The 24,133-nt window shown below is 34.0% G+C and overlaps 3 protein-coding genes across 4 annotated transcripts; 1 reads left to right on the forward strand and 2 right to left on the reverse strand.

Moving 5' to 3' along the window:
- The first annotated feature begins 2,332 nt into the window (after positions 1–2,332).
- LOC111993173 (rust resistance kinase Lr10) lies at positions 2,333–5,508 on the forward strand. Its single transcript, XM_024025035.2, has 3 exons — positions 2,333–3,104; positions 4,134–4,160; positions 4,240–5,508. The coding sequence occupies exons 1-3, from the start codon at positions 2,426–2,428 to the stop codon at positions 5,349–5,351; spliced, it is 1,818 nt and encodes a 605-aa protein (XP_023880803.2). The 5' UTR covers positions 2,333–2,425; the 3' UTR covers positions 5,352–5,508.
- Positions 5,509–15,279: 9,771 nt separating this feature from the next.
- LOC112027971 (rust resistance kinase Lr10-like) lies at positions 15,280–20,997 on the reverse strand. Of its 2 annotated transcripts, XM_065775973.1 has the most exons (5): positions 20,953–20,997; positions 20,575–20,607; positions 18,737–18,781; positions 16,850–16,876; positions 15,280–16,571 (listed from the first exon to the last, which is right to left on the reverse strand). In XM_065775973.1, exon 5 carries the CDS (start codon positions 16,546–16,548, stop codon positions 15,439–15,441), a length of 1,110 nt encoding a protein of 369 aa, XP_065632045.1. In that variant the 5' UTR covers positions 16,549–16,571; positions 16,850–16,876; positions 18,737–18,781; positions 20,575–20,607; positions 20,953–20,997; the 3' UTR covers positions 15,280–15,438. The 2 variants fall into 2 exon arrangements, with proteins under 2 accessions (XP_065632045.1, XP_065632046.1); XM_065775974.1 differs by lacking the exon at positions 16,850–16,876.
- LOC136068594 (uncharacterized) lies at positions 20,953–21,747 on the reverse strand. The gene has a single exon (XM_065775949.1). The coding sequence runs from the start codon at positions 21,745–21,747 to the stop codon at positions 20,953–20,955; it is 795 nt and encodes a 264-aa protein (XP_065632021.1).
- Positions 21,748–24,133: the final 2,386 nt, after the last annotated feature.

The raw sequence follows: 24,133 nt of genomic DNA on the forward strand, positions 1-24,133 counted from the left end.
ACCGAAACAACAAAATATAAAAGATAATGTACTTAACTCTAATACATTTTAGATTTATATTTTTACATGAACAATTAACAGTATTCTTCATTTTTTTTTTCTCAAAATTTTACCTTTATTTTTGCAATTAAGCATGTTTATTGATGATGTTCTCTCAAAAAAAAAAAAAAAAATGTTGAAATGGCCAAAAGCCTAAAAAACCTAGCCCTTCCTGTCATGGATTCGTACAAGTTACAAGGTCAAGAAAATGACACCGTCTAAGGAAATGAAACCGTCTAAGATTTCTACTTTCAAATCCACACCGTCTCAGCAGAACCACCACTCCACAGCACCAGTAATGTAGAAACATTGCTACTTTCAGTTTCATCTTTGGGTTCCTGAATTTGGATTCTTCTTCAAATTGTATTGATGGTTGTTTCCCCTAAAATGTTCCATCAAAATGCAAGGCTGTGTTTTTTCGGTAAAACGTTTTCCGGAAAATACATATTTTCCGAGAAATGTATTTTCCGAAAAGGAAAATATGTTTAAGTGTTTGGGTGAATTATGAAAATGTTGTGTGAAAATATTTTATGTGTTTGGATGTATTCTAAAATGCTATTTTCCGGAAAATTTTTCATATCAACACAACAACAACAACAACAACAACAACAACAACAATAAATTCCAGGAAAACACAACAACACAACAACACCAAATTCCGGCAACAACAACCACAACAACAATCAGTTCATCAAAAAAAAAAAACAACAACAATCAAATTAAAAAAAAAAAAAAAAAAACAACAACAACAATCAAATTTAAAAAAAAAAAAAAAAAAACAACTGAGAGATCGAGGAAGAGAGAGCTCGAGGTGCGATGGCGCGATCGAGGGTCTGGGTCTGGGTCGAGCGGCGATGGAGCGATCGAGGAGGTGCGATGGGTCTGGGTCGACGACGAGGTGCGATGGCGCGATTGAGGAGGCGATGGGTCTGGGTCGAGCGGCGATGGAGCGATCGGCGCGGTGCTGCGATTTCCCTTTGATTGATTGGCGCGGTGCGACGGCAGGGTGCGAGACCGGTGCGACGGCAAGGTGCGATGGGCGCTGGGCTTGGCTCGGCGATGGCGCCGTTTCCTGGGTTCGTGCTCTCTGTTTCGTGGGTTCGTTCGACTGGGCTTGTTCGTGGGTTTGTTCTCTCCGTTTCTCAATTTTCCGGAAAATGCAATTTGAAGTGAAAATAGAAGGTGAAATCTATTTCCACCAGCAGAGGGCTCATTTTCGGTCAAAGGGGAAATGGGTTTCCGTTGACCCAATTTTCCTAAGCAGCCAAACACATCAATTTTACAGAAATTGATTTCTGGAAGTGGTTTGAAGTTGAAACAAACACAGCCTAAGTATCATTGGAGCTTTGCAAACTCCAACTAGCCATCTTGGTTTTCGTGCAGAAGATATGCAATATAGATACTGCAACAAACGGAGACAAGTTTGAATAATTTGAAAAAAAAAAAAAAAAGTCCGTACCAATGAGAAATCTCCAGTGGCATTGTCAAATTGTGCATTACATGCGTTCAAAGAAATGAGAACTATTTTTGTTCTGGATATTGCACTATCAGACAAAATAATTTTCAATAATGGTGTCTACTCTCTATGTTGTACGGACACGGACACGGACACAGATGTGGCCCATGTGAGTATGATACGGGTACAAGAGGTATGAGTTGTATGACATTATTTGAAAAATTAGGGTACCACAAGTTTGGAGTATGACTCTTAATTAATTAATTAAAATTTATTTATGTGTATTTTAAATATTTTTGGACATAATTCATATTTATTTTGAGCTTTAAAATTAGTAAAAACTATCAATCAAATTTTCAGTATTTATTTTGCCTACAATGTTTCAATTTAATAAATAATAAAAATTATATCACAACAATAATACATTAACCAAATAAATTATTTTACCTAATGATATTTCAACTTAATAAATACTAAATAGAAAAATTGCTGACAGCCAGTAGGCAAGTCACAACAAATAAAACTAAGTAGAGTCATTCCTATCTTTGTTGCATGCATCTTCATATTCAATTGAAGTCATGAGTCAACAAATAGCTTCCTATAAGCTGTGTTTCTGTACAAATTTGAATACCCACTTTTGCAAGTAGAGTCATCCCTATCTTTATTGTTTTCTCACTGAAACATCCATGAAAAATACAACTTATCGTCTCAACACATTAAATTAATAATATAATAATAAGAATAATAATAGGTCAGTGGAAAGTTCAACACATTAAATAAAATTAAAGTTCAATATGGTCATACGGTATAAGAAAAGTTTATCAAAATTCTTCCTTCGTTAGCCGCAGGAATGTCATGAAAACAACTATAATCCATATAGTTAGTCTTAGATAATCTGGGGAGTGTGAGAAGCCTTTCCAGACCACAGATATGGATATTTCCCTAAGAATAGTTATCCCATCCTTACTGTTGTTCGTGCTTTTCATCGTAGACATTGGAGAAGGCCACAGTAGTTGTCCCGAATTACAGTGTGGAAACGGTCCACCCATCCGATTTCCTTTCCGACTCAAAGACAGGCAGCCAGACCAGCACTGTGGCTATCCTGGCTTTGATCTCTACTGCTCTCATAATAATGATACGGTGCTTGAGCTGCCTACTTCAGTAAAAGCCTTTGTTAAAAACATTGATTACAAATCTCAGTTAATTGAAGTAACTGACTCAGATAATTGCTTTCCACGGAAAATTTTGAGACTCAATTTATCTTCCCCTCCTTTCCAATTCAAAAATTCTCTTCATAACTATTCCCTTTTTAGTTGTACGCCTGAAAGAGATACAGGATATTCATATCCGGTCCCTTGTCTTAATAGCGCTTCAAGAACCTTAGTTCTTGCTTTTTCATCGGATTATGACATCGACGACCTGCCCATATTATCGTGTACAAAGATGTATACCGTTTCATCAGTTCCATCTGATATATGGAGTTCTTCTCTTGAATTGACATGGTCCGGACCGAAGTGCGGACACTGTGAAGGGAAAGGCAAGATATGTAGATTCGAGAATAATAGCACTGATTTGAAAACAGAGTGCTTCGACCCCGACAAAGACAAAGGTATTGTATTATTTCTACCCAATTTCCACTTCTATAATCACACAAGTTCTGTTTCATGCCAACATATATTGATTTTATCAAAGCTTAGTTTGTAAGTGTTCTGCAACGGTAATTTCCTGTAACAAGTAAAGAATTTTTTTTTAAACCAAAGGAACATTATTTTAGATCTAGGCTTGTAAGTTGTCTCCGTATCAAGTCTTGAAGTAATATTTTTCCTTCCATTCAAAAGAACATTATTTTAGAAGTGGGCTTGTGTCAAAAGCAAAATTAGATACTGTTAGAGTAAAGTGTAGAGCGATCTAGTGCATCATTCTTTTACAAAAATTGTGGATTTTATCATCAATTTAATTAGTAAGACTCATTATTACATGATATAAAAAAGAGTTTAAATTGTACTTTCATAGTACTAGTACTAACTAATTAGGCATGTGTGTATTGTCAATTCAGTCATCCGTTACCCTTCAGTTAAGTGTTGTCATTAACTAAACCAAAATGACGTCGTTTTGGTGTGTGTGTGTGTGTGTGTTTTTTTTGTAACCTCTGAAAATCAAAAACATCACCGATACCCTATCCCTAACAATCCGACTAGCTAAGAAGACTAGCATAAGTGTGGTAAACCTTGCAATATCAATATAAACTTTACGTAAAAAGATTAGCATAAGTGTGGTAATTGATTAATTGAGGAAAACCATTGCTCAGCACATTAACATCTTGAAACTCTAAAACAGAACAACAATATTGAATGCAACACTACCTTGCTAATAAGTGTAATTATTCAACATCTTAGGGGTACAATGACTTGCATCTTAGGAGTACAATGACTTGATACTTCCTCATCACATAATAACTTATTCTACTAATTAAAGTCATGGTGGAATCCACTATTTATGTAAGAGAAGGGACTATCATGTTTATGTACACATGAATTATCTAAATATTGTTCGGCTAATAGTGACAAACTCTTAAATAATTATCTTTTGTTTTCTGATAAGTGTAATTAGAAGCTGATCATGTTAAAATACTTTACAGGTAGATCAAGAAAAATAATGACTACTGGTGAGTTGTCCGTTGGCCATTTGAAAATTTAGTGTAAATTACTTTTTGTTTTCTTGACTCATGAGTATTTAATATGCAGTTTCCATCTTGGGATCATTTCTTTTGACACTAGTAGTCTATGCACTCTACCGTGTCTATAGCTACGACAAAACAGAAAAAGAAAATCAAGCTAGGATTGAAATTTTTTTGGAGGATTACAAAGCTCTCAAGCCCACAAGGTACTCATATAACGATGTTAAAAGAATTACAAATCAATTTACTGAGAAGTTAGGACAAGGAGCCTATGGAACAGTGTTCAAAGGAAAGTTTTCAAATGAAATCCATGTAGCCGTGAAGATCTTGAATAGTTCCAAGGGAAATGGGGAAGAATTTATAAATGAAGTGGGAACAATGGGTAGAATCCACCATGTTAATGTGGTTCGCTTGGTTGGCTTTTGTGCTGATGGATTTAGAAGAGCTCTAGTTTATGAGTTCTTACCAAATGATTCACTAGAGAAGTTCATTTCCTCAGTAGATTCTAACCGTTTCCTTGGTTGGGAAAAGTTACAAGACATTGCTCTCGGCATCGCAAAAGGAATTGAATATCTTCACCAAGGATGTGATCAACGAATCCTCCATTTTGATATTAAACCTCATAATATTTTGCTAGACCAAAATTTCAATCCAAAAATTTCTGATTTTGGTTTGGCCAAGTTGTGTGCTAAGGATCAAAGTGCAGTGTCCATGACCACAGCTAGGGGGACCATGGGTTACATTGCACCTGAAGTGTTCTCTAGGAACTTTGGGAGTGTGTCTTACAAATCAGATGTTTACAGTTTTGGAATATTGTTACTTGAAATGGTTGGAGGTAGGAAAAATGTTGATGTAACTGTGGAGAACACTAGCCAAATATATTTCCCAGAATGGGTTTACAATTTGTTAGAGCAAAAAGAAGACCTACGAGTCTATGTTGAGGATAATGGAGATGCTAAAATTGCAAAGAATCTTGCAATTGTGGGACTCTGGTGCATCCAGTGGCACCCAGTGGATCGTCCTTCTATGAAAGTTGTGGTCCAAATGTTGGAGGGAGAAGGAGATAAGTTAACCATGCCCCTTAATCCATTTGCGTCTACAAACCCCACAAGAATCGATGTAAGTATGCCTGCAAGGCGTCTAAACCAAGAGTTAGAAGTCATCCTAGAATCAGAGTAAGTATATAAAGTAGGAGTCCATGACAATCATAAAAGTTGCAATCATGTTGTACTCAAGGATTGAAATTATTAATCTTGTGGTCAATGTAGGGACTTCGAATTTTTTTATTTGAAGTACGAGGAAGATAATGCTCATAAAAATCTCTTCATTTCTTGTTGAGGTAGGAAAGAATATAAGGTTTATTTTTTATGTTTATTAAATTTTATATTTTATTTTTATAATTTTCAAAGTTTTTTTAGAATAAGGCTTTATTTCCTTATTTTAGAGACTTTTTATGAGTATTAGAGTATTTTAGTTAAAATTGAGCCCTTATATGGAATGGTATAAATTAAGATTTGTTTTAAGGAAAAAAAAAATTTTGGGCAAAAATTCTTATTTTTAGCCTAATTTTGTGCAATGAAGTATCCTAGATGCTCTAGGACTTCCTTGGTGATTTCCGATTTAATTTAGTGGTTGTAGCCTTCAGGCATTCATACTATTTAGTAATAAAAAATTTCAAAGAGTGTTTATTGTTTTCTTCTGATGGATGCTAGAGGACTCTTTGCTCACTCCATGAAATTTGCTTGTAATCAAATTAAATTCTTAATGTATATTATTTGATGTAAAATGAGTTAAATTTTGTTAAGAAGAAGCCTACTCAAACCCTGTGCCAAACAACACATGTCACCTTCACAAAGTAACCACGTTTATGTACAACACCCACTGCCAAAAAGGAAAAAAAGAAGGTATTTTTCAAGGGTCAAAACCCTTGAAAAATGTATGAAAAACTCTCAAAAAAAATTATTTTTTAGAGCCCAGAGGAACCTTGATGACCTTGGAAATATACACCATCAAAAATGAAATTTCGAAAGCCTTCACAAACCTCAAAACAAGTGTTTTATCTTTATTAATGATCACCAACCCTTGAAAGAGGTAAAAATAACTAAAGGTCCAAAGATTTGAAATTACAACCCTAGACAAATAAGGTTGTTAAAGGGTCTCATAACCCTCGAAATAATGTTTTTTTTTTTCTAATTTTTTATTAAAAAAAAAAAATAAGAACCACAACCATGCACATATACTTTAAAGAATTATATATTACAAAATCTATATTATATCAAAACACAATATTATGGGCCGTTCGGTAAGGAAACTTGAAAACTGTTTTGGGTTGATTAAATGCCAAATACATGGGCTCCACTTTTAAGTTGTGTTTGGCAAGGGTACTCAAATGAGGTTTTTTAGATAATAGTTCTCAGTTTAGGTGATTGAAAACATGTATTTTGAGAACTCCTGAAGAGTAGTTTTTAGTATTCAATATATAACCGGGTCCAAATCTCCTTTAACGTGTGCTGCAAGTCTTCAACCGCACATACATCAAATTAAAAGACCACATATTACAAACTCCACAATAGTTCTAAAATTATAACAGGATAACTGGAATGCAACAAAAGTTCACATATCCTTGCATGCCTCAAGGTAGTACCTGCCATTAAAGAGGGAAAAAAATCAATAACTTTACCATTATGATATCTCCTAGTTTTGAAAAGCCACATCAAAAAGTTATTTATTTAAGTAACGTCTTTGCAATTAGTAAACATTTTTTGTTAAAATATATATCTCAAGCGTGTTTTAACTTATTCCAAGGGAATTAATAACATTTGAGATAAAATTGAGTAATATAACCATGCAACTTTGTAGTTTACTAGCTAATTGCTATGTTAATATTGAATTGGGTTATCCAACGTGATCCAACCCACAAGCTAAACTGCAAATTAGATCAGTCTGATCTAGAGCACGAAATGAACCAAACTGGATAGTTCAATGACCAGAAGTTGATTTTGATCATTTACCTTGACGTCAAGGGTTGATTTTTTCAATTCAACTAATTTTTACACAATAATTTGTGTTGATTCTTTTTTTATAGTCTATTAGTTCATATTTTGTGTCTAAATGCTTCATAATAAGATTTCTCGCTCTATCCATATTACCTTGGATTGCAGCAACTATTCAAGTACTAAATGTCGAATTGCAATATTTGGATTTCAAAGAAGATAAGATGCATAGGAAAGAAGATTTATGTTCTAGTTGACCAAGACTAGTGAATGTTCAAAATCAAGATATACAATCTGGCATCTCATTCGCACTAATAACCAAAACAAAATGGTAGGAAAACGCGTAACTAAGAGTAGGACAAATGATGTGTAAACTGGCCTTAGTTTATGTCCAAGTCTAATTACGAAGATGATGAGAAGTTTCACTAACTGGTTGACTGAAGAAGATATTATCTTTGGTGACAGCAATGATGAAAAGAAAAAAAAAAGTCCTGTCCAATAATTAATTTATGCACACACACACAAGAGACAGATTGATTAGAAAGGACAAACAGGTGAGAATGATTATTTGTTGAGTATAAAAATCAGTACCGGCCACTTTGTCATGTTCAACCAATTTCATACCTACTCTTTTTGAACATGAATTTGTTGACTNAGTTGATTACACATATCATCAACAATTGTAAGAAAATACTTGTGACCAACAACAGTAGGCACCATATAGGGACCCCATATGACACAATGTATTAAATCAAAAGGAATTCAGAAACATGATTAGGAAATGGAAAAGGAAGCCTTTTATGCTTAGCTAAAGGACAAAATTCACATATTTCATTAGAAATAGATTTATTGAAATGGAGGTCAGGAAGTACATTTTTCAAAACAGAAATCTTAGCATCAGATGGATGCCTAAGTCTAGAGTGCCAAACAGAAGCAGGAATTTTGACATTATTAACAACATGAGATTTATTAGTACTAAAATGGATTGAAAAACAGAATTGAAACAGATTGAAATGATGGAGTAGCCTGGGACTGAATTGGAATGGCACAAGTATCAGAGGATCTATGTTGAAGGAGATACAACCCATCATAAACTTCACCCACACCAATCGTCCTCCAGCAATTGAGGTCCTGAATGAAACAGAAGGTAGACAAGAAAATGAGACAACAATGCATTTTCTTGGTAAGTTGGCTGACTGACAAAAGGTTGAAAGAGAAAGAAGGAACACAAAGCACATTGGTTAAGACAAGATTTTCAGATAGACATATAGAACCAATATGAGTTACCAAGGCAGTTTCACCATTAGGAAGGGCAACCACACAATCAACAGCAGTGAAATTAGTCAACAAATGAACAGAATATACTATATGTCTGTTTCCTCCAGTATCAATCACCCAAATATTACCACAAAAGTTGTTCTATGTGTAATTTGAGCAGAAAAAACTGAATGCCTCAAATCAAGACAAGTAGAGTTACCTGCCATGGTGAAAGTATCTGTGGCATTGGAAGAAGAAGGCACAGCCAGGGTAGGCCTAACCACATTGCTGCCATGTGTGTTTCCTTGTTGCCCAAATTGAACTGAGTCTCATTGCCACTAGAGTGAGACGAGCAGCTTGCATTTGAGTCCCCACATGGTCAAAAACTGTTGACACTGCTCTTTAGTGAAAGGAAAAGTAGCAGAGTGTGTGACATTCTCTGTGCAGGCTTCTTGAATATTGACTTGATTGACCATAAAGTTCTTCCCTTTAGGCTTGAATCCTGGAGGGAAGCCATGTAGCTTGAAGCATTTTTCCATGACATGTCCAAGCTTCCCACAGTGAGTGCATATGGGTCTGTCTCTACCTTTGAATTCTTTCCAAACCACCAGAATTGCCAAAGAAACCAGGAAAGTTGGGATTGAAATTGGCATTAGAACCCTTTACTGCAAGAGTAGTAGATTCTATGTGACAGAATTACTAAGCCCTATGCTCCTCTGCCTCTCCTCTTGAATCAGCAAAGAGTAAACTTTGTTGATGGTTGGTAATGGTTCCATCAACAAGATTTGACCTTTGATCTGAGAGTATGACTCATTAAGCCCCATCAAAAATTGCATGACTGATTCTTGAAGACAAAGATCTTCAATTTTCTGATGCATATTACAGGTACACTTCCCACAAGAACAAGTAGGAGTAGGCCTAAAATTCTGAAGTTGATCCCAGAATAGCTTCATTGAGTAAAATAATTGGTGATTGAAGACTCACCCTGACACATTGAAGCTATATCCTTCTGAATTTGGAAAACCCTAGGTCCATTCCCTGAGAATGTGTATCCCTGAGGTCGTTCCAAATCTCCAGAGCAGTGTCCCTGTAGGTGATACTCACTCGAATTTGAGTGACACAGCCTTCATCAACAAGAACCAACCACGTTGTCACAGCAAATCCAAGCATCCACAGCTGCTGGAGTCTTTTATCAATGGTGAAGATAGAGTAATACTACCATTGACAAAGCCAAGCTATTCTTGGCAACCAATGCTTTTCTCATTGAACGAACCAAGCATGGTAATTCTCACCAATCAACGGTTCAGACACAAGCATGGCTCCAGGACTTTCAGCATGATGAAGAAACAGAGGATTTGAGATATGCTCTACGAGTGCAGGATCTTGCACAGAAGAAGCAGATGAAGTGTTTGTTGCTTCAGCCATTGACGAAGCTTGAAAGCTCTCAAGAACAAACCCTAGAAATGTGGGGAAAAATAGCTCTCAAGAACAAGCTCTAAAAAATTTGGGAGAAAATAGAAAGACTTCAACGCTCTGATACCATATGAATTTACTGAAAAACTGATTTCATTTATCTGAATAAAAATAGATACAATTACAGGTATTTATAGTATAACTAAGCAACTAAACCAGAACCAAAAACTCACTAATCTGATCTAACAAACTTTTAACTAACTAACAGAAATGTACAGCTAATCAGTCACGTGTAAAACACATGCTCACTAACTAACACTATACTACACGCAGCTTTATACTTTAAACTACTTGCCGTTGATCTCTGCTTCAGGTCTAGAGCAACTTGAACTTGTGGACTCTTGTGACTCACTAGCTGCTCTGACTTCTTAGACTTCTGATATAGCTTGCGTGTCATACACACAAAAGTAGGACACAAGCAATGTCCCTATTTAGTAGCTAAATACCCTGAAGCTAAACTAGCATCATAAATTCACAATAATCCATTAACACTTCATTTGATAGTTTTAAAAAAGTGAAATAAATTGAATGAGTAAATCATTAAAAAAAAAAACAAAAAAGAATTGAATGAAATAGAATGTATTCAATAATAAAATTTATCAAGAAATAATAATGAAAGTTGTACCAAAATCATTTTTAAGAGGAGATGCCTCCATATTAATCCTACAACAGTAAACCTATGCTCTAATACCAATTGTAAATTCGCATAGGAGATACCTCCATATTAATCTTTGAAACAATGAGCCTATACTTTGATAACAATTGAAAAATCGCTATTTAGACCCCTAATTTTGCATCAATCTTAGAACCAGATACTTTCTTCAATTTGGCATTACATTCATCAACTAGTTCTTCTTCCAAGTTCTCTGACCTTAACCCTATGGAAGTAATTCTCGCTCTTAACTTCATCTAGCAACTTGTTGGTTCTTCAAGTTTCACATCTAAGTCCTCTCACGTTCAAGATCCTTTAATTCATCCAGCAGCTTCGGAACTTTTTTGAGGTGGTCATTGAGAAATTTAAATTATACAAAATTTAATAAAAAGAGAACCTTACATATAGAAAAAAAACACACACACAATGCAACACAAAGTCTTACAATTTATTTCTACAAATTTTCTTATTTTGAAATCAAAACATGATAATTCATTATTAATGTTGCAAGCTACATCTTTTCAAAAGTTAGTTAAATAAAAAATTCCTTGGACCTTTCTTTTTATTTGTAAAAACCTAATTTTTTTTTTTTTTTGAGAAACTGTCACTAAACAAAGTAGCATAGCTGCATATTTTGAAAATCTAATAACTAAATTGCATGTTCTCTAAGTTCTTAAAACGCATGTCCAATTTATGCTAATCGGACGTTATTTACTATTCAATCCCTAAACTTATTTTTTATGTATAATTTTAAATTACAAAAACTCAAAATTTAAACATTTGATTGACAACATAACTATTGATCTTTTCTCTTCTTGAAAATTTGCAAGTATAAAAGATATAATAAAAAAATGTAATTAAGTTGTGGATTTGGTAAAATTCACATCTAATAAAAAAATATTGATTAAAGTTGTAGTCTTAGTCTCCAACCAAGCTTGTTGCCAAATATTGTCTAAGTTTAATTATGTTGGACCTAAAATAAAAATTTAGGATGGTCACAAAGTTTTTTAAGATAAAAAATCATAATTTTTAAAATTTAAAACATAATAATAATTATTTTTTCCAAGTCAAGATCATGTAATCACCCTGGACTCTATATAGAGCCACCCTTGAATTTATTCAAGGAATTATTCTATATTTTTCAACTAACTTATTGGATTCATCAAGTTTTCCGATTAAAGTCAAGTTTGGATAGCACGTTCACGTTCACGTTTGTAAGGTTTGTGCATTTTCAGCTTTTTTTTTTTTTTTTTTAAAGACTAGCGCCTGGTGCACTGTTCATGGGACATGAACAATGCACCAAGGCATATGAACAGTAAAAAAGAGTGAACAGTAATTTTTTACACATTTAATTAATTTTTGCTACAGTGTTTTCAGTTTTCAGCAAAATAAGTTGTATCCAAACGGACCCTAAATATTTTTTCAAGTTCACATTGCTCAAATTCTGGGGATTTCTTAAGAGCGTTTCTTGGATTTCGTTAATTCCCTAATAGAGATTGTTACCAAAAATTATAAAGACCATCAATAGAAGTGTTTAGAACTACGTTATCACAATCATGAGCATAATGCCTCTGAACTTTATCCATGGCGCGGAACTTAATCCTATAACAGTGAAACTATGCTCTGATAGGGCGGAGGGAGGGGGGGGGGCGAGGGGGCACCTGCCCCCCCTGAACTTTCAAATGTTTTGACCCCCCCCCTACACAAAAGACAAAAAAAAAAAAAAAAAAAATCCAATTAAGTGAATTCATGTTACCTTTCTAGCTTTCCTAGTTGTAGTAAACTTCTACTCCTAGTACAATTCTACATATAAAATTAATGGATCCTACTTAGTAAACTTGATGGACTAGACAAAGCTGCCTATAGAATTTTTTTATGTGTCAAGTTTCTTTCTTGGATAGCCAACTTGAGACATACATCCATGACATGCAGTCTACTGAAGAGTTTTCAGCAGTTAAAGGAATTGAATAGCTAGCTGAAAATATGGTAGAAATGAAAAAGAATGTTTCATATCAATTGGTTTACTTATTAGTGACTTTGGCATTGATCTTACCAGTTGCAATAGCTACTGTTGAAAGAGCTTTTTCAGCAATGAACATAATTAAAAATCGATTACGCAATCGAATAGAAGATCAGTAGATGAATGATTGCTTAGTCACATATATTGAGAAAGATATATTCAAGACTATTGAGTGTAAAGAAATCATGTAGCAGTTTCCAAATATGAAAAATCGTCAAGGGCAACTGAGTAAAATAAGCTAGATGTGAAAAAATAAATTAAAGTTTACATTTTATATTAGATTTTGTATGACAATTACATTATCATATAGTTGTTTACTTATTTTGTTATTAATACCGATTAATTTTATTAGATTAATTTTTTACTTCCAATCTTATCTTTTAATCTTGCCCCCCCTAATCTAAATTCCTAGCTCCGCCACTGGCTCTGATACCTATGAAAAATTGTTGTTAGACTTAGACCCCTATACGACTTACAATCAATTATAATAATTTAACCAATTATTCGATCAACTAATTAATTAGTCAATATTCAAGCTCAATATATGGATAGAAATGTATAAAGCAATAAAGAAAAAATATACACGCACACTGAGACGAGATTTATTCATGAAGTGGAAAATGAAAAATCCAACAGAGAAAAACACTCCAGGCCAAGTCTAACTCACCAAGTCCACTATAAAGATTGTCATGATACAAATTTTAGTATTAACCAAATTGATCTAAATTATGAAAAACCAAAAAAATAATTTTTTTAATATAAAATTCAGAATTAACGAGTAATGCATCACAAATAATTATTTAAAATTAAAATATATCTCAATATCACAAATAATCAAACATAATATGTTAAAGAAAATAAATCACAACAACAAATAAGTATATATACCTAAGATTTAAAGGGTACATTGATAAAATATCATTTAATTAAACAAGTCAAGTGAGTTTCATAGGTTGGACACTAACCTAACTCGTTTATTAGACAGGTTACTCGTGTCAACTTGAATATGACATAAACTCATTAAATTTCAATCCATAACATGTTAATTTCATGTCTATTTGCTGATCATGTTAAATTTTGCCGCCCCTATTCCTGCACCAAATGGTCGATGACCTTACTTTATATTTTTTCATCCTTTTCTTCTTTTCTTCCTTTCACATTCTTGACATCAATTCACAATAAATGCAGGCCGACTTGACTTGATTTTTGTAAATAATGATGACTTCAATTCTTCTCTCAATTAACTTTGCTGACTTCTTGGCAATTTTCCAACAAGGGCCAAAAAGGGTAACTAGGCATAACTTTCTAACTATATAGTTAGTAGTCAATGGTTGCAAACTATATTTTTTACTAGCATCTCGAGTCTCTTAGACTCAATTTTGGGCTATAAATCGAGTCTTTCAGACACGATTTTCATCGTCTGATGTGGCATTTTTTCCATGTGGTGAATGCCTGGAAATCGAGTCTTTAAGACTCGATTTATAAGAAAACACTATTAAAACTAAAAATGCTGCATCTTCTTCTCATCTTCTTGTCAGAACAGAAAGAGAGAGGGAAAAATATAAAAAAAATAAAAAATAAAAACAGAAACAGAACACCGGCGCCGTCCTCGGCTACACCCCGCGACCTAGGCTAGCGCAACCCAGGCCGCGCGAAGGCCAGTTGTGCAAGCCCAGGCCGCGCTGGTGAGGTGAGCATTTGATTCCAGTGAGGTGAGCTTTAGATTCTTTCTCCTTCTCTCTGATATGATTGAATTTTTTTTTGGGTATTTCGGCTTGTACATGGCGATTTGAAACTTAAAATTTTTTAAAATTTTTTTGGTTTATAAATCGAGTCTTAGAGACTCAATTTCCAAGCGGTCGCCACATAGAAAAAGATGCCACATCAAAGGTGATTAGACCATGAAAATCGAGTCATTGAGACTCGATTTATAAGCCAAAATCGAGTCTCTTAGACTCGAGATGCTAGTAAAAAATATAGTTTGCAACCATTGACTACTAACTATATAGTTGAAAAATTATGCCTAGTTACCCATTTTGGCCTCCAACAAGCTTATTTAACGAGCTAAGCCAAAAATGTGGGTTGGACCCATGCGGTGCAATGCACCCAACAAGAACCATTATAGTCTCGGATAACCAACCCAATTCCCACTACATTGATGTCACTAAAAATAGCCCCACCAAAGTTAACTTCGTAGATCTGGTTGTTCGGAGGGGACCACCCGATTGCACTCTGTATGGGAACAGAAGGGATGCTGGTTCTTGATCTTCTTTAAATATCAATAAGTTATGGAGTAATTTTGATTTTTTTTTTTTTTTTAGCAATCTCATTAAGAAGAGTATTGGTAGTTGTTCAATTATGAGGCACGTTAAGAGTTTTTTTTAGTAAACTAAAAATAGTTATACACATAATAAAAATAAATCAATCATATTATTTCCATCTCTCGCTCATTATTTTTAGTGTCTCTTATTTTATTTTTATAGCTTATATTTGACTTCTTTATATATATCATACGATAACTCATTGAAAGAAAATCTATAATATTTTTAGTTTCAAAACTTATACTACAAACAAAAAAAGTATATATTCGTATATTACCACTTTCTATACAACACATTTTTTACTACTTATTTTCGGCCGACCAATCTTGATTTTGCTGAACCAAAAAGACTTGCACAGTGGCAATTTTCATCTGACTTCATGCATCCTTGATTACATGAAATGGTTACAAATGACATTGAAAATAATTACATTGAAACTTGTGTCATTACAAGTAAACTTTTGTAGAAATTACAACCAAATTTATTATGCAATTAGCAACACCGAAAATTCCTTTCACTAGTTTTCCATGTGAACCAACCAACTAACATATCACATTGTTTGCATTTGAAATTGAGCTGATTGACTTGATTCACCTGATGGAATTGAAGAGCAAGTGGGATTTAAGTTATCTCTTACATCCTCTATGGATAATAGGAAAGGTTTGGAAGGTATTTGTAAGCATTCTTCTCCTTCAAGCATTTCTACAACTTTGTTCATTGAAGGACGATCACTAGGCTTCATTTGTATGCACCATAATGCGACCAAAATCATCTTTTTAATTGTTTTTTTCTCCTCCTCTGTGGCATCTTCCAATACTATCTCATTTCCTTTGCTAACTTGTTCATAAACCCAAGTTGGAAAGTAAATTTGGCTTGAATGGTCTGCAAATTCATTAAAGTTCTTTCTTCTATTCGCCATTTCTAACAATAACATGCCGAAACTATAAACATCAGCTTTATAGGAGACACCTCCAATGTTCTTATAAAACAACTCTGGAGCTATATATCCTAGTGTTCCTCTCGCAGCAGTTAAAGACACTATGCTATCATCTACATGATAAAGTTTTGCAAGCCCAAAATCAGAAACTTTTGGGGCGAAGTTCTCATCAAGAAGAATGTTATGAGGTTTGATATCAAAATGCAGAATTTGCATGTCACATCCTCGATGTAGATATTCAATCCCACGAGCCACTCCAAGAGAAATCTTGTATGTTTTCTCAATACTTAAAGGGATACATCCATCTCGAGGAAAAATGTATTTGTCAAGAGAACCATTAAGCATGAATTCATATATAAGGGCACGCCTTGGTCCCTCAGCACAAAAGCCAATAAGTTGAACTACATTAGCGTGGTGAATCCTACCAATTGTCGCAACTTCACTGATAAAGTCTTGGCCATTGGCTTTGGACATACCCAACATCTTTATAGCTACAAATTGGCCACTTTGAAGCTTTCCTTTAAATACAGAGCCATAGCCTCCTTCTCCCAATTTCTCCATGAAACCTTTGGTGATCTTCCTAATTTCTGGGTAAGAGTGCCTTATTGACATGAGGTTATTTTGACTTTGCAGAAATTCTTCAATAGCGTTATACATTGATAAATGCCTCCTACGGCACTTATATGTCAAAAAGGCAACCACACATGGAACTCCCAAGAACATTTTTGCTGCAACGTGTATTAATACTGTACATGCACATCACCGAAATAATTATGAGAAAACAAATTTGTTGTTACACTGGTGCCAGCTTTTTCAATTTTTAGGTGAAAATATGGTTAAACTTACAACTAAGTGCCTTCCTAATCCTAGTAAAGTAATTAAGCACAAAATATGGTTTTTCCTTTTAAATGTCACTAATATTTACATCTTAATTGTTTGCATATAAACTATTTTCATGCACAATCTTAAGAACTAATTTGCAAAAAAAGTTGAACAAGATCAAAGCAGAGATTCAGGTTCTTACCGATGTTTAGAGATAAGTAACTATAATCTGCAACAACAAAAAAGTTGAAATTACTTTTTGCTAACAAAAGATTAATTACTAATTAGTGAAACGAGTAACTGGAATAACTTGAAATCTCCAAGGACTAAGGCTTAATAAAACTCATCTATAACTTGTTCAAGCATCCTCACCATATGGGTACAGTATCATGGACCAAACTGATCAATAGCCTTTATCGCTACCTTTCTAGTCATGCATCTTTTTTAATCTTCAGGTTGCATTACTCAGGCAATGCTCTGGTCAGTGGTCTTTATTTACTTTCGATCTTTTTTGTCACACATCTGCATCCTCTTCAAGCAGAGAATTTAGACCATGCCTTTGATTAATAGCCCCCATACATATGGCATGCAATTGTTCAACGTTCAAACCACAATCATCTAGCACATTTGGCTTTGATGATTCAGGGTCTTAATTTTTATTCAAACTCAAGTTGTATCCAAATTTTCACCTTGAGTTTAATTGAGGGGATGTTAAAGATATCTATACCTACTTGAATTGCAAGTGTTGTAATTTGTAACCCTGGTTTGGTTATTTTAAGGTTAGCTTCCTATAAATACCCCATCAATAACGGGGACGGAGCCAGAATTTTGAGTTAGGAGGAGCAGCTTTACTATTGGCTATGTGCGGCGGTTTTAACCTTTAACTCTACTACTACTTAATTGCTAATATATATATATATATATATATTTGTGAGTAAGAACAAAATTATCTTTGTTTAGAATTTTTCAAAGGGCAGAGTTCTTTATTTTTTTATTTTGCATAAAATTGGTTAATTAAGCTTAATTTTTTTAGTTTTACTATTGGTACTTTTTGTTGTTGAGCTTCTTCTTTTTTTGGCTTGTATATTTTGTTTTAAATTTTAGATCTATAATTTTTTTTATGGTCACTAAAAGAGGAAAATGCTAGAGCTACAAGTTTTTTTTATAAATTATTGATGTGATAAGTAATTACTGGTAAGTTAAAAAATGATGTAAGTGGTGGGCCCATATGTAAACTAATAAGAATTTACTACCAAAACAGTTTATAAAAATATTGTAAAAGAGTTTATAAGTATAACATTACTTTTAAAAGAATCAATAATATTGTTTAAGAGAAACAACACATAATTTTATAAAATATAATTGCTAAAATTAGTACACATATATAATAATATTTATAAAAAAATAAAAATAAAAAAAATTTTGGGGTGTCCATCCTAGTCCAATAGTAGCACCATCCCTGATCAATGGGTTCTTTGTAATACAATAGCTTAATAATAAAATTTTATCCATCAAGAGTTTTCTATTGTGGACATAATTAGTTGTCAAACTGAACTGCATTTACTTCTCTCACTTTCTCTTGCTTCCACTTCGTTTCTTTATATTATTTTATGTTTTTCTTTCCATTTTCACACGATTAAAGACCTTCTCAACGTGCTTTAGTTAAGCTACAGCTAAGGCTGAAGAATTTGCCTATCGAGTCAAGTAAGCGAGGTTTTAATTAGGTTATAATAGAATAAATGTTTGGAGTCTTCACGCATGCATTTTGCTTAGAATGCTAATCCCTTTTTTAATCACAGAAATATTGAGGAAGGGAAATTTTTTAATCAAAAGAAGAATGTAATTTCATAAGAAATTCGATAATTATTTTTACTTTTCATTTCCTTAAATCCAAAAGATTGTGACCAACCAATTGCCCAAGAGCATGGTTATTTCTCTGCTTGTGTTATCATCACATCAGGCACAATTAGTCATGCAAATCTATTTCATTGTCCGTTTTGTATATCTCTATCCTTCAAACAAATTTTTTTTTAATATTACCCAAAAAAAAAAAACGACAACAACAACTTTTATGAGATAGAAAGCTGACCTATATATAAATAATTTTTGAATGGGCGCCCAAGAGTCTGCCTTCCTGCTTTTCACAAAGAAGAGAATAACATCAGCGTTTGGAACTTTACAATTAATTTTGTCATTATACAAAAACTACAACAAATATTTCTAAGCATGTCTATTACATCTTAATGGATGGAAAATGCACCAAGAAGCTTTCTTCTTAAGAAATTCGATCATTTTTACTTTCCATTCCTCAAGCCTAAAAGATTGAGATCAACCAATTGCCTAATTACACGGTTATTCCTCTACTTGTGTCTTAGCACATCAGAGCACTTTAGTACGTATCTGGTGTGCTAAAACAAACCAAATGCTATTTTAGGCTTTTTAACATACCAAATACTAAAAAGANAAAAAAAAAAAAAAAAAAATTATTTTAATCTGCTGGTTATTAAAATAATGCCTCTCTCTCTCCCTCTCTCTCATTCACTCTCATCTCTTCTCTATTCTCTGAAAATCTCTCTCAAAGACTTCGGCCTCTCACTCTCTCACTCCGGTCTCTCACTCTCTCAACTCTGGTCTCCTAAGCCGCCGAACAGCCTCACTCCGGCCTCACTCCCTCACTCCGACCTCTCACTCTCTCACTCCGGTCTCCCAAGTCGCCGATCAGCCTCACTTCGGCCTCTCACTCTCTCACTGCGGTCTCTCACTGCGGATCGCCGACCCAGCTCGCCGATGTGATTGGAGTGCTTGCTCGTGGTGGTTGTAGCTGTGATTGTGGTGGTGGTGATGGTGGTTGTAGCTGTGATTGTGGTTGTGGCTGAGGAAAAAGATTGGAGATTTGAGTTTTTTTTTTTCCTGCTGTGGGCTGGTGGTGGTGGTGGTGGTGTTAGTGGTCGTTGTAGCTGTGATTGTGGCTGTGGTTGAGGAAAAAGATTGGAGATTTGGGTATTTTTTTTTTTTTAAACTGCTGTGGGCTGGTGGTGGTGGTTGTGGTGGTGTTAGTGGTGGCTGTGGCTGATGGTAGAGGTGGTTCTGATTGGTGATGTGGATTTTTTTTGGATAGGGTGATATATTATTTTATTGATGTGGAAATATTATTTTATTGTAGTGTTTATATTATTTTATTGAGTTAAAAGTTAAAATAGATTTACTATTGCAGTATATGTGTAGGTAAAATAGATAAAATGGCTTTTTGTGTAGCTAAATAGCTAAAATTTTAGGTTCACTGCTACAAATGCTCTAACATTAGCATTTGGAACTTTACAATTAATTTTGTCATTATACAAAAACTACAACAAATATTTCTAAGCATGTCTATTACATCTTAATGGATGGAAAATGCACCAAGAAGCTTTCTTCTTAAGATATTCGATAATTTTTACTTTCCATTCCTCAAGCCTAAAAGATTGAGATCAACCAATTGCCTAATTACATGGTTATTCCTCTACTTGTGTCTTAGCACATCAAAGCATTTTAGTATCTGGTGTGCTAAAACAAACCAAATGCTATTTTAGGCTTTTTAACCCACAAAATACTAAAAAGAGGCCTCCATTTAGCGTGCTAAAGTGGATATTTCTTTAATCATTTCTCTCTCTTGGCTGGTTTATATTATTCTAATAGGTTGAATGAAAAAAATTAAGAGGTGAGACATGAGGTAAATTATGAAATAGTGTGGTAGTAGTAAACGGTAAAAGTAGTACTTTGGGTGTTATAGTAGCAATTTTTTTAAAGTGACTGGAGTCTGGAGGCACAAATTATTCATGCTTTCATTCATTGTCCATTCTATATTAAAATTTATTACTATCGCTCAAACTTTTTTGAGTTAGAAACTGTTTAGCAAAAAAAAGAGAGAGACTGAAACAGAAACCTCACCTGTGAATAAATTATATAGACTTTCATACCATCCTGCTTTTTAGACAAACGAAAAGAATAACATCAGTTGGAAAATCAAAATTAACTTAGTCATATCTCTTTCTCTTTGCCTTTCCCTTATGTGTGTGCGTATTTGATTCTCCAAAAATTTAAAATTTAACTTAGACATTATTCTAAAACTATAATATATATTCCCTAGCATGTCTATTATTGGAATGGAAATTAAGCTATCTTCTTCAGAAATTCAATAATTTTTGCTTTTCATTTTCTTTATTCCTCTACCTGTGTCATCATCACTGGTATAATTACTCGTGCAATTGGATTTCATAGTCCATTTATACTATCATGCAAACAAATTTTTTGAGATAGAATACTCACCTATGAGCAAAGTAAGTAGTATTTGACCCAATCCTGCTTTTTTGACAATGAGATATCTCTTCCGCAATAACTTTTACAAATACCTACGAGCCACGAAATCTCAAAACCATATGCTAATTCATGGTGAACGTCCGTACAGGAGATATTTGGGTCATCGTTATTTACTGGCCACGAAGTAAGAAACATCTTCTCTGCTTGGCACGAGTCCTCCACTTGGGATGCGTAGGTTTCACCGACTTTAACATATCTATACCTCCTCTTGGAATCAGATATAGAAGAAGAGTTGTCATTATAATTGCAAGTAGAAGTGTCCAAATAGAAAGGAGAATTCACCGGTTTTTCACAACTCATCAAAACCAAACTCCGTGATAGTTGGGGATACCACCAGGACGTCTTCGTACCCTTTCGCTCAGACGTGGTATATGTATGCAGATATGGCAAACTGAAATTGTATCGAGATAAAGAATAACTCGGAGTGGAGAAGTAATTGTCCTTCTGTATACCTGAGTCCACCAACCGGATTGTGTAGTTGTTATAATTGATTGCTTGTACGTAGTATTTTCCTTCAAATAAGTATAACACTGCTTGATTGTTCTCACAAGACAGTTCATACATCTGGTTGCCGCAGGCTTCTGGATCACTCTTCAATCTAAACGGATATCTTATGTTCTGGATGTTGCCGCAGGAAGAAGGGGCACACTGATGAGTATTATTCTCAGTGCTGCAAGTTTTATGGACTAATACAAAAACAGTAAGGGCAGTAAGCCCTGCAGTGAAGGGTAATTCTCTCCCCATTTTTGAGAGAGTGAAAATTTTCATCTGCTACAACTAAACACAGTTGTTGACAATGACAAAGATGACTTATTTTTCTGGTCTTTCAGAGTATCATCAATGAAATACTAGTAAAAAAAATTAGGAAAGTAATTAAGAAAAAAAAAAAAAAATTTCAATATCAACGAGGGACAGAGTCTAACACCAGCACCGACAAGAAGTTATCAACGTAAGCACATACGTCTTGATTTTGAAATTTACAAGTTAATAAATTTAAACACGTCAGCACATACGTCCTGATTTTGAAAGTTTTTATTTTTTATTTGAAAGTTGGTTAAATTAAACTCTCTACCAGGCAAGCATATGCATGCGTCTTGATTTCGAAGTTACAAGTTAAATTAAAAAGAGGGATGCTCAATTAAAAATGGAGGTTAGGTACCGAGAGAGAATATAGAAGCTTTGGGAGATTTGTAAATTGTAAAAATGCTGATTAATTAATTAGATTGCAGAAGATTCTGCTTATATGTACCAAAATACACAGAGCGGTAAATTAGGAAGACTTAACTAACTTCCCACTAACTATGGAACAAATCATAGAATGACATATGTCAGCTAAAACAACTAACCTCTAAATTAATAAATAAAACATAACATACTGTTTATACAAAACTACTGATACTATACGACTGTAGTTTAGCATCTCTTGTATCAGCAACTTCATCTTCTGCAACTCCAAGCTCTATTCAATTTAACACAACTGTCAAACCCTTTATAACTCAAGTGGAATATGTACTTGTTAGAAATATTAGCCCAATACTCAGGGCCCAAACCCAATTTTACTTGGTGTAACGTGGGTTGTCATGTTGAACTACGTAATTTTCTTGTGTTCTTTTTTCTTCTCTTTTATGCTTCTAATCACACTATTTTATAACCTCCAATTTATTTAACATAATATCAGAGCATTTTTAACATATGACAATGGGGATGGTTAAGATAGCTAAAGTTTTGATACCTATTTGCTATGTGAGTAACCAAATAATAGTGGGTTTATGACAAATAGAAAAGACAATTACACAAGAAACACAAAGATTTATAGAAGTGATACAAATGAAACTCCCATAAAAGCCAAATCCTAAATACAACTAATTAAGGTCAAATGTATTGTGTTTTAGCAAAATTCTTAACCAAAACCTTGTTTCAAATGTAATTGAGTTATAAATTTTAGTGTCAATATTAAAGCGTTTGAAGATATTAATTGAAAACACAATAAACTACTCGTAATTTGAAGTTTCTATTGCCTTAACTCCAACTTCAATTCCGACTGACTGATTGAAGCTTGTGCAAACTGTCTTTCTAGTCTGTGGCCTATGATCATGACTAGAGGAGGTTGTATATCATGTTTTTGAAACCTAATAGATTTTCTCTGACTAGAGACTGAAGGATCCATGCACTAGGGTCCCAAAATATATTTAAATTTTAAAGACATACTAGGGTGGGGTTTGGATCCGCATTTGCGTTTGTGCGTTTGCATGTTTTGCGTTTTCCTTTTTTTTTTTTTTTTTTTCCACGCGTTTCAAGTAGTAAAATTTCACTATTATGGTTACTGTTCATGAACAATAGTCGTAATATTTGACTTTTCAGCACATCAGTGAGTCCTATGTACTATTCACGGGACCCACAAATCTCACTTTTCAGCAACTTTTTCATTAAAAATAGATCTCACGGTACTATTCACACATTTAAAAATTATTTGCTACAGTATTTTCAGTTTTCAGTTTTAGCAAAATAAGTTTTATCCAAACGGACCTTAAATCATCATAAACATAAGGGAATACTATATGAAGAGGACAACTATGTGCCAAGGGTCTATATCAAACATCATCTCCGAAACTAAATTGAAGATCAAGAAGTGTTCTCAATGAAGTTCTCGAACAAGACTAAGATGTTATTGTGGTAAATTAGACACAGATTGAATGTCCATGCATCGTTGATGAGATTCACAAGATAGAAGAGTCCAACCGAGTTGGAGTTACGTATAATCATGAGAGAAAGTTGTATTGCATGCAGCAATACTAGGATTATGATATTTTGTATTGTAAACTTCTATTTTGTCTTAGTGAATTCTTCAATTTTGTGGTAAGCTACATACCACCCGTAAGGTTTTTCCAGTTAAGGGTTTTATCTCCATAACTATATTGCATGTGTCCAATTTACTTTCCGTTGCATTTTATTTTTGCGACATAGTTGCAAGCATCAAATGTTAAATTAGACCTTTGCATTACTGGAATAATTAATTAACTTGAGCAATTCAAAATCAACCCGATCTAAATTTGCCAACTTACACACCCAAAGACAAAGAGCTCTTTCAAACAAAAATAGAGAAAACCACATTGAGTAAGCCGAAACACAA

Source organism: Quercus suber, unplaced genomic scaffold (genome assembly GCF_002906115.3).
Source record: "Quercus suber isolate HL8 unplaced genomic scaffold, Cork oak 2.0 scaffold_124, whole genome shotgun sequence".
Classification (NCBI taxonomy): domain Eukaryota; kingdom Viridiplantae; phylum Streptophyta; class Magnoliopsida; order Fagales; family Fagaceae; genus Quercus; species Quercus suber.

Bases quoted from the DNA above. Each gene is read 5' to 3' on its own strand.
- LOC112027971 (XM_065775974.1), bottom strand. From the start codon at position 16,548: ATGTTCTTGGGAGTTCCATGTGTGGTTGCCTTTTTGACATATAAGTGC.
- LOC136068594 (XM_065775949.1), bottom strand. From the start codon at position 21,747: ATGGGGAGAGAATTACCCTTCACTGCAGGGCTTACTGCCCTTACTGTT.
- LOC111993173 (XM_024025035.2), top strand. From the start codon at position 2,426: ATGGATATTTCCCTAAGAATAGTTATCCCATCCTTACTGTTGTTCGTG. The intron at 3,105-4,133 runs GTATTGTATTAT...AATACTTTACAG, and splicing joins CGACCCCGACAAAGACAAAG to GTAGATCAAGAAAAATAATG. The intron at 4,161-4,239 runs GTGAGTTGTCCG...TTTAATATGCAG, and splicing joins AAGAAAAATAATGACTACTG to TTTCCATCTTGGGATCATTT.